At 35.3% G+C, this 12,938-nt stretch overlaps 1 protein-coding gene across 1 annotated transcript; it reads left to right on the top strand.

The window, feature by feature from the left end:
- Positions 1-6,572: 6,572 nt before the first annotated feature.
- On the top strand, positions 6,573-10,674 carry LOC121744125 (N-acetyl-D-glucosamine kinase-like). The gene is made up of 7 exons (XM_042137564.1): positions 6,573-6,923; positions 7,301-7,448; positions 8,110-8,301; positions 8,756-8,884; positions 9,523-9,692; positions 9,886-10,016; positions 10,325-10,674. Exons 1-7 carry the CDS (start codon positions 6,734-6,736, stop codon positions 10,400-10,402), a joined length of 1,038 nt encoding a protein of 345 aa, XP_041993498.1. The 5' UTR covers positions 6,573-6,733; the 3' UTR covers positions 10,403-10,674.
- Positions 10,675-12,938: the final 2,264 nt, after the last annotated feature.

Genomic DNA, 12,938 nt, shown 5'->3' with positions numbered 1-12,938 from the left:
AAAGTCTCAAAAGAAGTGAGATAGAATGCAAAATAGTTTGACTGCAGAATCTAATATAAGTGATAAGCATATAAGTATAAAAACTGGATCGCATTTTAAATCTGGCCAAATCTCACTTTATTTATTGGAGTGATTGAGAATTTCATTGGGTGAACTATATTGGCAATTTAATATGTCCAGTGAGTCAATTATTTAATTTGAATTTTTTTCAAAAGTAATTAAAATGCATGCATCTAGTGGTTTGAGTTCTTAATACATTTTATTTCATTAGATCTTTATTAATTTTTATATTATTAAATCCTTACATCAATGAATTTTGTTACATTAGGTTTTTACAACTTTGTTGTCTTTATACTAATACATTTTTAATTTATAAGAATTTTATATTTTTATTTTTATTTTAATTAGTTCTTTATTTAACGGACTTAAGAATTTAATTATATTTTATTAATTCATTTAATTTGATTTTTTTTCTTCTTCTATTCATTTTAAAATCAATTCAGTTGCAAACTCGAGAATCAATAAAAATGAAAATTTCATTGATATGACTTATAATTATATACTTATCAACTTTTAAAATTTTCATTTTTCTAATGATTCTTGAGTTAATATTATAGCTAAGTTAATTACAAAATAAATAAGAGATCTAACAAGAAATATAAATAAATTTATTTAACAAAAAAACAAATAATTAATTTTTTAAGTTCATCAGATAAAGATGTAACCAAAGAACTTCTTAAAATAAAAGACATTACTATAAAAACCTAATGAAATAAAAATTTAAAATGACATAATGAAATAAAATACATTGGTACAAGAACCTGATAATATAAAATTTCATAGAAGTATGAGTGCCTTTAGATGTGTTTTGCATTTTAAATAAATACTCCTAGTTTGATAGTATAACACGATAACATCTACCGTATATGGAGTTCAAATTTTGCCATAATCTTTATTAATGACCATATATATAATTTGTGGTTTTTTTTAGATTTTCTCTTTTATAAGTTGCATGCTATAATAAGTATCACTGTCAGTAAATGTAAGTTGTTGTAATGACTGATTATCAGTGTCAATAAAATTCAAATAATAAACCGTATAAATACTCGTTGAATAGTCGTCTTCATTCTCATCTCAAATTCCATAACAATACGCGCTAAGTTAAGAGCACTATTTTTTTTAAAAAAAAGATCACTATTTGCAAATAAACTATACAAATGGAGTATATGATTTTATTTAAATTTTAAATTAATGACATCTAAAAATATGCTCCAACCCCCAAACCCGTGCGATACTCACTAATCTTCCGAACTCATTTACAATATATCTAATAATCAAACATTAGTTGTTATAAAAAATTTGGGATGAGCACGATTAAATATTTCTTAGACGAGTTTGGTGGTTGAACCATACTAACCAGATGATTTGATTTCAAATAGTCAAACCTACATAAGTTTAAAATTATTTTATAATTTATACTTATAAAATACAACATACAATAATTTTTTTAGTAAAAAATCCAATACGATAGTTGTCTATATAAAAACAAATTCACAAGTTTAAGTATTCTCATTGTTAAATTTATGTGTAGTCAAAATTCGACAAATTATACAATAGTACTCTATATAAAAACAAATTCACAACTTAAGTCTATTTGTGTTAATATGTATCCTAATAATTTATACATGCCTACATTGCATTATGTGTATTAAAAAGAAACAATATCACAAATATGTTATCAAAAGCTTCGATATGACATAAAAAAATAGTTCATATTCATAATTTTATAAATAGTAGACCAATAATTTACTCAATTACCCATAATAGTAAGTTTCAATAACACAAACTTTTATTGCAATTCTTTATTGACGACGAGCGATTATTCGAAGTCCATCTTGATACTTTTTTGCCGGTGGAAATACTTGGACTTGAGTAAAAAATTCCAAAATAAACAATCCATGTGTTTGAATAATGATTTTTGGGCATCTTTGACATATTTGTTGTGTTGTGTCGTGTTCCTATTTGTTGATGGTTCATCCACCACAATAATTCTCCCCTTTGGTTGAGGAAATGAATATTAGAAATGGGTCACTCACCCCATAAGGGGAGGGTTATCCACACTTATATAGAAGAGATAGGATCATCATCAAGCTGATGTGGGACAAGATATTAGAATTTTAACACGTTCCCTCACGTGTGGGCCGGAATGACACATCGGACTTCTATCAAGTGGGTATGCAAGAGAAGAGATAAAGAAAATAAACTCCATCATCGACTTGAGCCCGCTCTGATACCATATTAGAAATGTGTCACTCACCCCTTAAAAGGCCTCGTAAGGGGGAGGGTTATCCACACTTATATTGAAGAGATGAGATCATCACCAAGCCGATGTGAGACAAAATATTAGAATTTTAACAATGGAAATCTCTATTTTTGGGGTTTGAGTTATCCACCGGCACCAACAATTAGTATGGTAGGTGTAGATGTAGATATCAAATTCATATAAAGTGAATGTTTCTAATTATCTTATTTTGTAGAATTGTGTTTAATTTGATGTGACCTTAGTTATCGTGATTGACGGTGTCATGCATATTGCAAGTTAATATACGTGTTACATATTGGATTAATTAGACAATGTATTAATTAATTATATGCATCTCCTCTTGTAAAGTACTAGTATACTTACTAGCTTAATTCTAAATTTAGTCTGCCCCAATTTATCAATTAAACTACGGAGTATATACCACTCTGTATCCCAATTAATTCAGAAGGCAATATGTTGTGTAATTTATACCTCTAATTTTTACGGAAATGTCTCGATTTAGAGATATTTATGACATTTGAATTAATGACCAAATTTGAAACCACAATTGTCAGTCACGCAACGAATTTAGATTATAAAAGAGTCTCGTCGTCATGGTTCTTCCAATTCTCAATTCAGATTATTTAAATTTTAACTGTATCAGGCTGCCGTATGGGTAAATTAGATGGGGCAATTAAATTTCAATAATAGTAGCACATTGTCTTCGTAATATAAGTGCTTAAAATAATTAATTTTATAATTCAAAGAGTGTGGTCGAGTGGAATGAGACTCGTCCATCTTTAACCAAATGGTCACTGAAACCGCCAATGGATACCATTAGTAATTATAAAAAAAATAATTAAATTTATATAAGAACAAAAAGATATTTTATACTACTAACATATCTTATGTACACATCAAAATCGTTTAATTTACACTATTAATATCATTAATTTCACAAATTATAAGAAAATAATACCTTGTCATTTTTATAACTCTAAAAATAATAAAAGACAATTCAAATTTTGAATTTTATATAAAATTATCGATATAAATAACGACATTTAAGGTACTACTATTAATTAGAGCATCCACAATGGGGCGCCCTATAGTCCGCCCTATCTTCCGCCATATGGCCCATATCAGCATTTTATCCTCCACCCTATCCACCTGCAGTGGGACGCTCTATAGTCCGCCCTATAGTTTTAACTCCTATTTTGTAGTATTTGTTTTTTATTTTTTATGTTTGCAAATATATCAAGTAGCAAAAATAAATATAAAAACACCGCAAATTAAAGCCAAATCCTATTGTCAGAATTTGTTTTTTATTTTTTATATTTTATGTTTGCAAATATGGAAAATCGTCGGATTCATTATTGAATTTAGAGAGAAATTGAGATGGGGAAGAGAGTGGAGTGAAAGATGTGAAACGAAGTAAAAGAATTGGTGATATATATAGAAGAAAATATATAAAAAAACAAAAAAAAAATTGTGTTGCATCGTCCGGACCCCCGGAATGGGGCGGAGGATAGTCCGGAGGATGCAAAAATTGCATGATCGCCCGCGGACGATGCACAGGGCGCGGAGGAAGGAGGGCGCATCGTCCGCCCACCGTAGGTGGGCGAACGATAGGGCGGAGGATGTATCGGGCGGGCTAACCTCCGCCCCACTGTGGATGCTCTTATAAACAAACTACTAAAGTATATAAAAATTAAATAAATAATGATTACGAACTAAACAAGACTGATGATTAGGCATTAGGCAATGTCTGTAAGTATAACATTATGTTATTACACGCTAAATTAGTATGAGTGCTCACTATTAGTAATAAAACTATAAAAAGCAATAATAATAACAATATAATTAAACAGAAAAATGCTTTATAGAAATTTAATTAAACATGTTTTCGATCTTACGTGCTATTTGTACTTGGTTAAAACCATGCATGATTTCATTAAAATAACTATGATTATAATCCTACGCGATCTAAAAATATAAATCAACATATAAAATATTACTTGCATTATCCGTTACCGATAAAAACAAAAATGATCGATGTCGAGATATTCGATCTTGATTTTGATATATTTATATGTGTGTTTGATAATTGAGATCAAGCATTGTGTAATGTCTCAGACAATGCTGCATGCCTTTGTCGTAACACAATTAGTTGATTTGGGCCTTTCGATGGGAAACATTTTGCAATTGTTATTGTCGTAATTAATGCAGTGGTTTAACTAATCCATTTAATTATGTTGGTCGTTGAATAAATTTTAAAATCATAATTATGAAGTAACATGTAGTGTACTCCACCAGCTAATGATGTCAAAATCTAATCGACGAATAATTATCAACTCTTTCATTTTCATAGAGTCAATTCAGTTTAAAAGTATTTTTCAACATTGCGACTTTATTTTTTATATCATTATCAATTCATATTTTTGTTTAGTAAATAAAGGTCGGACAAGTTGTTGTTTTACCGGACCGTGAAGTGTAATTTAGTTGATAAGATGTTTCTCATATTCAATGAGATGAAAGTTAAATGGTACCCGATCTTTATTTTATATCGTTTTTATACCTATAAATCACATTTTTAGTACCTGATGCGATTTTCATCCCAAAATATCCTCTAAACATATATATTTTCTCATTTGTGTCATAGATGAACTATTTATGTGCGAAAGTGAAATATTACTATTTATGTAGTTCACTCAATAATAAAATAAATTATTATTATATGTTAGACATTTCTTCTTAACAAAATTTCTTTTGAAATTGATACAAGAATTAAACACAATGTGTATAAATTGAACAAATCTCATGATATTTTAATTTTGAAGTATTAAATCTTGAATCAATGAGAATTATCAAAGATAAAAATATTTAGTTGCATGGAACAAATATCTCATTTCAAAATTAGGTAAATGAGAAATCATTGCTAAAAAGACACTTCACACTTTCTTAACTGAATTTTCTTTTAAATTAAACCAAAGATTAAACTTACATAAATTTAACAAATCTCAAGAAAGTATCGTAGTTTTATTATAGTTTCTTTATATTCATTTTGAAACAAAAAGAAGTAATAAAAAGATAAAGATAAGAATTAGTTGATGCAGGGAACAAAATTCTCATTTTAATAGTTAAGAAATTAAATAATACTCCCCCCTCCCTCCAAAAAAATAGAATTGCTTAGTAAAAAAAATAAGAATTAGTTGATGCAGTAATATTTTTTTAAAAATTCTGATTTGACGCAAAATAGAATTGCTTAATAGGAGCTTAAGTACCCCCCCCAAAAAAAATAAATAAAAATTAAAATAATAATAATAATAATAATTATTATTATTATTATTGTCTTGTGCGTTGGGGTTAATTAGGCACGGGAACTAATTAATGTGGTATTTAAGAAACCGAAACACATCAAATTAATTTTATTTTCGTTTGAAGTTGTATAAAATACTACTATTGCACAATGTGTATATAAAAAATATAATCATTGATAAATCAAATTGTTGCACATATTTTACACAGTTTTGAACTTTGATGGCTCAATTGATATATGCTGTGTTTCAATGGTTGCATCTAAATCTTATCATAAAAATTATTGAAAGATATTTTATATTCCTATCGTCTAACGATTTTATATTCAATCTACGTAATTAATTTATCTATTAAGTTAATATAAATATAAAGTCATGCAAGCAATTAATTACTACGAGACTATTATGCAGATCCCAATTTGTTATGTAAAAACTGTAGTATTAATGATCCGAATCATCTAATTAATACATTTTTCAATAAAGTTTAAAAATCATAATCTCTACCAATATTTTTTATGTGTCCAACTCTACAATAAACCCTAATTTGATTTCATTAAGGACACGAACAAAATTACATTTCCGCATTAACTATCATTCATATTCAATAGTAAAATTTATTTGCGTATTAAGTCATTCCAACCCAACTAAATTCATAGTTATTATTCATTGACATAAAAAGAAATCAAGATCAACGATATTAATGTCACTATCCAAATTTCAAACCAACAGAAGTTTGTGATTTACATTAGTATTTCCAATTTACAATACTCAAATTACTCCACAATATAAGAAAATAAACAGAAAACCCACATAAGAGTGTTTTGCTGGAATAAGAATATTGAAAAAGGCAATAAATTACTACAACCAGCCATTCTCTGCAGTTCCTTCGATGCAGTTATTTCTTTTTTGAACTATATACCATACAATGTTAGTAAAGCGTTATTTCGACAGCGCAACAAAACTGTATTTGGTGGGAATTACTACAGTTCAAAGCGTTGGATTCCTCCGCCTTCTCCGTCGCCAATGGAGTAATCACAATTTCGTAATTCAGCAAAATATTCCCAAAAAAAATAAAAAAAGGAAAATAAAATATCAAGGAAAGAAACGATCGGCGATGGGTTCTGAATCGGAGGAGGGTCGTAGCGCGGAAGAAGGGGTGATTTTGGGGGTGGACGGCGGCACCACTTCCACCGTCTGCGTTTGTTTGCCGCTTCTACCCTTCTCCGACCACCGCCAATTGCCCGACCCTATCCCCGTTCTCGGCCGCGCCGCCGCCGGTTGCTCTAACCACAACAGCGTTGGAGGTACTCCTGATCATGCGATGGAATGGATTGCAATTTCAATTAGGCACTAGTGAAATTGATATCGATCATCAGCACCTAGGTTTCCTGCTTCTGAATGTGGCATGACAAAATTTTCATATCTTGACTTGTTAAACTTACATGTTCTCCTTGAATGGTGTATTGGAAAGGAACTTTGCAGCTATGGACGATGTGCTTAAGTATTTGGCAATGTCAATTAAGTATTTTGTTGTAAAATATATGTAGAAGATAAGCTAAGAAGTTTATTTTTGAATTAAGTCCTTTGTATTTTGGAGAATGACAATGGAAGAGTAGAACGGTATGGAACTTTATTTCTCAGTTTATAAAATCTTTATTGCTTTTTGGCATCGTGCTTACAGAAACTGCGGCCAGAGAAACACTTGAACAAGTTATAAATGAAGCTCTTTCTAGGGCTGGCAAGAATCTTTCAGCAGTTCTTGCTATATGCTTAGGAGTTTCTGGTGTGAATCATCCATCAGATCAGGAAAGGGTCTTGAATTGGATTAGGTATCACGTCTCTGTTAAATTTGACTAATCCGAATCTTCTTTGACTGATTAGAAATTTGGTTTTCTTATCGCTTGTTCTGAAATAAGACTAGTGGTATGTGCAATGTGGATGTTTATATTCTTATAAGAGCTGAAGAAATACATCATCAATGATTGTCAGACTGGTATATTGATTTCTTGAGAAAATTCGAATGCTAAACTCTGTATAATGTAAACGATGGAAGTTAAGATCTTCTTAAGTCCTCCGTGCATGAGGTTGTGATAGAAACATATTAAGACAGTCATTGGTAGCTAAATAACTGTTTTGTTTTAGAATCAAGCTAGCATAATATAGTGAACCTTTTATTGTATTTTTTTAGAGTGAAATAATGTGAAAAGCTGTATTCGTTGATTTTGTCATTTCCTTTTCATGTTCATAGAACTTGCAAGAGAAAGCTCGAGAACTACTGAAGGCTAAATCTTTCTAAAAAATGAAATGCAATAGTAAAAATTGAGTATAGAAGATCTGGTGCTAACTAGATGCAATTTTATTAGAAACATAAGCTGAAGCTGCTTCTTTTAATGCAAAATTATGTCAAGTACGTCAGGTGTTTTTGTTAATTTTGGTTGTATGGTTGCACCATCTTTTGAATTGGTTTTGATTGTGTAATCATTGTTTCAGGAATATATTTCCACGCAATGTAAAGATATATGTGCAGAATGATGCTGTAGTAGCTCTTGCAAGTGGGACAATGGGGAGACTTCATGGGTGTGTTTTAATTGCGGGCACTGGATGTATTGCTTATGGGTTTACTGAAGATGGAAAAGAAGCCCGCTCTGCTGGTGCAGGGCCAGTATTAGGTGACTGGGGCAGGTATGTTCAGAACTTTCTGGCGACTCTTCTTTTAGACTATCTCTTTCCTGAATGAGCTCTGATAAATTATGATGTTAAAAGTCTTTATGGAACTAGTTTAATATTTTAACATTGGATGAGGCATGACCAGTTAATTTACAGGTATACTATAGTCAGAAAACTGAAGTTGATCAGTCAGTATTGCAGATAGTGTGGATAATCTGTTTCATGTCTTTAATATCCCACTATATATTGAAGAGCTGTGTTTATACTACGTACTGTTCTTGTTAAAAAATGAATGAAACTTGTATAAACCTTAAAGTTGGTGATGTTACTGTTCCTATAGAGTTTGAAATGCTGGGTGTAGAACTGTAGATGCATCATATCTTAGTGATACATTGTGCTTGTACATAATGTATACTGCATATATTATTCTATATGCTGAATTAGAACAGTGACTTGCTAATGCTTCCAGTGGTTACGGAATTGCTTCTCGGGCATTGACAGCAGTGATGAAGGCTCATGATGGGCGTGGTCCAGCAACGATGCTAACAAACTGTATTCTGCAGTCACTTGGTCTTTCATCTCCCGATGAAATCATAGGGTATGTCTTTGCAGAAACTTATCCCCTATGAACGCTGTCCATGCTGCTGCTGCTGCTGCCAAACAGGCTACTTATGGTCTTGCTGTTTTTTGCTCTATATAGAGTTAGATTCCCCCAGCGTGCCTCTGTACAAATTATTTTGCAATGGAATGAGTGAGTTCATGATGGTATTTTGATTTTTCCGTGCTAGAGATCAGAATGCGTTTTTTGCCTCTGTTTTGCCCTTTTATAACTTATAAAACTGCAATTTTTCTATTGCCAAACAAACTACCTTGAAAAATTTGTTCCTTTGGTCAAAACAAACATATCCCAAACTCATGTAATGAACAACTAAATAGCTGTTATAATTTTGCTGGATTTGCTCATGCTAGCTGAGCACTTATGAATTCTAACCTGTATGTTTAGATGTCCCTAGCTGTCTTTCTAGGACTAAGTGAGATTAGAGTTCATGAGGGACAAACTAAGATATTTTAGTATAAAAAAGGTTATTTATAATCCATTCGTTCTCTGCATGGTTGGATAGAGCAGTTCCATGTGTATTACAAGAAGTTAATCAGTTACTTGAAAATTTACAATGAGTATAACACATATCTTAACTATATCACCATTCTTTTTATTTCTTGCTTATTGGAATTTAGGTGGACCTATGCAGATTCTTCTTGGGCCAGAATCGCTGCGCTAGTCCCTGTTGTGGTATCTTGTGCTGAAGCTGGTGATCAGATTGCAGATGAGATCCTGAGCAATGCAGTCCGAGAATTGGCTTTGAGCGTGAAAGCTGTTGTCCAACGACTACATTTGGCTGGAGAAGGTGTGTTCTCATTTATCTTGGCATAAAAGACATACAAAGTGCTCTAAGCATGTGTGATCATATTGTTGCAACTGTAACATGAAGACACGTAATATTATGCCGTTAACTCCTCCATCGAATCTCTATCTGCTCAACTTTCACTGAGCTCTCACACCTCATATACAACAACTGAAAGTAAGTAAAAGTAATGCAGATGAAAAGGGTACTTTCCCCATTGTCATGGTTGGTGGGGTCCTCGAAGCCAACAAGAGGTGGGATATCGGAAATGAAGTTACTAACTTGATTTTGAAGGCCTTTCCAGGGGCTTGCCCTATAAGACCAAAGGTTAGCCTTCCTCTTGTATGATCCATTATTGCACATACACATTCCTAGAGTTGTATCCATTTTCCTCAAATTATTCCATCACAGAGATTGGTTATTGTTTGCTCTCCCTCTGCTGGCCGATTACCATCTATATTTCCATCTAGTATGAGATAAATGTCACCCCCCTTTTATGTTTGGTGTTGTTACAAATGGTTCTTCGGCCTTTTGCTCTCTTTGCATCTTCCAACTTGCTTGCTCTCTTTGCATCTTCCAACTTGCTTAGACAAGGAAAATAGGTCTGTGCCTGACGGTGTGTCTGACATTCTAAGGTCGAACCTGCCATTGGAGCTGCATTGTTCGCGTGGAGCACGATTATGCAAGAAATGGAAGGAAATGGCCATAGATGACAACTGCGTGTAAAACATGCATCAAAAGGAAACAACTCACACAGTCGGTCATCAACAGAAACAGGGTTATTCTGAACCATCTGCTGATTAATTTGATCAGTTTGCCGATACTTTTTAACTACATCATTCTCTAAATGTGTGGTAGAGCTAATCATATGTAAACTTGAACCTTAGATTTGCAGAGTACATCATATCAACTGTGAGGAATGCATTTTTTTCGAGTTTTGTGAATTCACTCTAAAATTATTGTTAAAATTTTATTTTTCAATGAACGATTTGCTCTGTATTAATCATAAATACATGTACTAATCAATATCATAATCATGATTCATGCTATTATGATTTCTGATTTAGTGAGAGGTGAAAACAAGGCATTTAAAGCCGTCAAAGCTAGTAGCTTTTGCACATCAGTCAAATATATTAAGAGCATCCATAATGGGGGCGAGCGGACCGGCTAGCCGATCCCTGGCGCTCGCTGGTCTGCTCGCCGAACCATTGCAGCCGGTGAGCGCCAAATCGGCGAGAAAAACGGCGAGCGCACGCCGATTCCCGAGCGCTGGCCGATGCGCTCGCCGATCAACTGGCCGCCATTGCAGGCTCCCGATCGGCGAGTGATCGGCCAGTGATTTTCTTTTATTTAATTTTCGAAACACTATATATACACGATTTGCACGTCATTTTCATTTGCACCACTTGTTTTAACGAGTATTCTCTCTATCTTAATTTATGTACAAGAGCAACAACGCGAAATGGAGCACAACAACCAGCCTACTCCAGGGACGAGCGGGTCTCAAACTCCCACGGTACCCGTGGGAGGTGGATGGGGTCCGATGGGCGGGTACTACAACATGTACCCTTGGCAGCAGATGATGCCCGGGATGGCATCCGGGGGTGGTACGCCGGGATGGCAGGGGATGCCGGGGGTGCCGGCGATGCCGGGTGGGCAGGGGGTACCGGGGATGCAACCCAGGATGCAGATGATGTCGGGGTGGGAACCCGGGATGCAGATGATGCCGGGGTACCCGGGGATGCAGGGGACGCCGGGGGGGACAACGTCTATCGCCCCAGTTTTGATTTTGTTACTGCTTCTTCGCACACATCGACCCCAACGGAGACGCAATTCACTGGGATTGAGACTTTCGACCTAGAGGAGTTGGGGATAGATCTCGGGGATGCGGACACTCCCGTTCAAACGGGGGGAGTAGGGCGGGGTCAGGGCGCGCCAAAGAAGAAGAGGGGGAAGAGGGTGGTCGACGAGTCGTCGTAGCCGGCTGGTGACGACAGTCCGACACGGAGGAAGTGGACGGACGCGGAGAACGTCGCGCTGTCCAAGGCGTGGGTGAGTGTTTTCGATGATCCCCTCGCCTCGAACAATCAGAGGATCGTCAACTTGTGGGCTAAAATAGCAGCAGCCTACAAGACATTTTGCCCGGAGGGGCGACCACGCAGCAGGGAGGAGTGCCGGAAAGGGTGGGACCGAATCAGAGCTGCGGTCTCCTGATTTTCGGGCTTGTACACCAACGCCCTCCACATGCAGTCCAGTGACCAAACTAACGAAGACTGCAGGAGGATGGCGGAGAAAGCCTTCCCCGTGCCCGGGAGATACGAGACTGATACAAGACATTGCCATATCTTCCATATCTTTTATTTAGTTATCTTTTGATTCATAGTATCTTTTCATATATTATTTTCTTGTTCGGTAAGTTAGGGTTTAGTATTATAAATAGGGAATGATGTAATCATTTTATGGAATCAATGAATGAAAATATTATTTTGCCCACAAAAAAACCGTGAAGTATCCTAACCCTAGTTCACCGCTGCCCGACGGAGGAGTTCCGCGCACAGCACGAAACTAGAATCTCTGCTAATCCTATCTCAGGACGCCGGAAGTTATCTTGATCGCCGAGCAGCCAGCCGCCGATCACCGTTGAGGAATTGAGTCCTTAACATCTGGTGCTTTCATTGAGGGCTGATCGGCGTTCGTAGATCGGCGATCGATAAATATTTGTCGCGGGCGAGTGCCCGTCGAGCACGACGGTTTTCTCACTTGAAGAAGAGAATGAACGATAATATTGATATTTTTGATTGATTTGTCAAATGATTACAATAACTTCTATTTATAATGCTAATAACTAACTTACTTAACAAGAAATCAAATATATGGAAAAGATACGCAAATAAACAAAGATGCGGAAAAGATACGTAAATCTTTAATTTAACTAACTAAATAATGCTCGTATCACCGATCTTTACAAGGAGTTCACCTACTGGAACTGCTATAAGGTGATGATGGACTCCGAGAAGTTTCGGGCAGGTGTCGAAGCTGGCTGGCCGAAGAAGCAGCGCCTGAACTATACCGGTGATTACAGCGGCGGCAGCAGCGGCGGTTCCCACGACCTCCTCGAGGATGCACAGGAGTTCCCGAATCCTCCCGCTTTTGCTCGCCGCACTCGCCCGGTTGGTCAAAGACGGGCGCAACGGGCTCGCCAGGCCTCCCAGGAGGCCCAGTCGGCATCCCCCCTGTTGGCGGGTCGAC

Source organism: Salvia splendens, chromosome 8 (assembly GCF_004379255.2).
Source record: "Salvia splendens isolate huo1 chromosome 8, SspV2, whole genome shotgun sequence".
Taxonomy (NCBI): Eukaryota; Viridiplantae; Streptophyta; class Magnoliopsida; order Lamiales; family Lamiaceae; genus Salvia; species Salvia splendens.
The sequence above is the reverse complement of the archived record's forward strand: the minus strand, read 5'-3'. Positions and strand labels throughout refer to the sequence as shown.

Bases quoted from the DNA above. Each gene is read 5' to 3' on its own strand.
- LOC121744125 (XM_042137564.1), top strand. From the start codon at position 6,734: ATGGGTTCTGAATCGGAGGAGGGTCGTAGCGCGGAAGAAGGGGTGATT. The intron at 8,302-8,755 runs GTATGTTCAGAA...TAATGCTTCCAG, and splicing joins GTATTAGGTGACTGGGGCAG to TGGTTACGGAATTGCTTCTC. The intron at 8,885-9,522 runs GTATGTCTTTGC...ATTGGAATTTAG, and splicing joins TCTCCCGATGAAATCATAGG to GTGGACCTATGCAGATTCTT.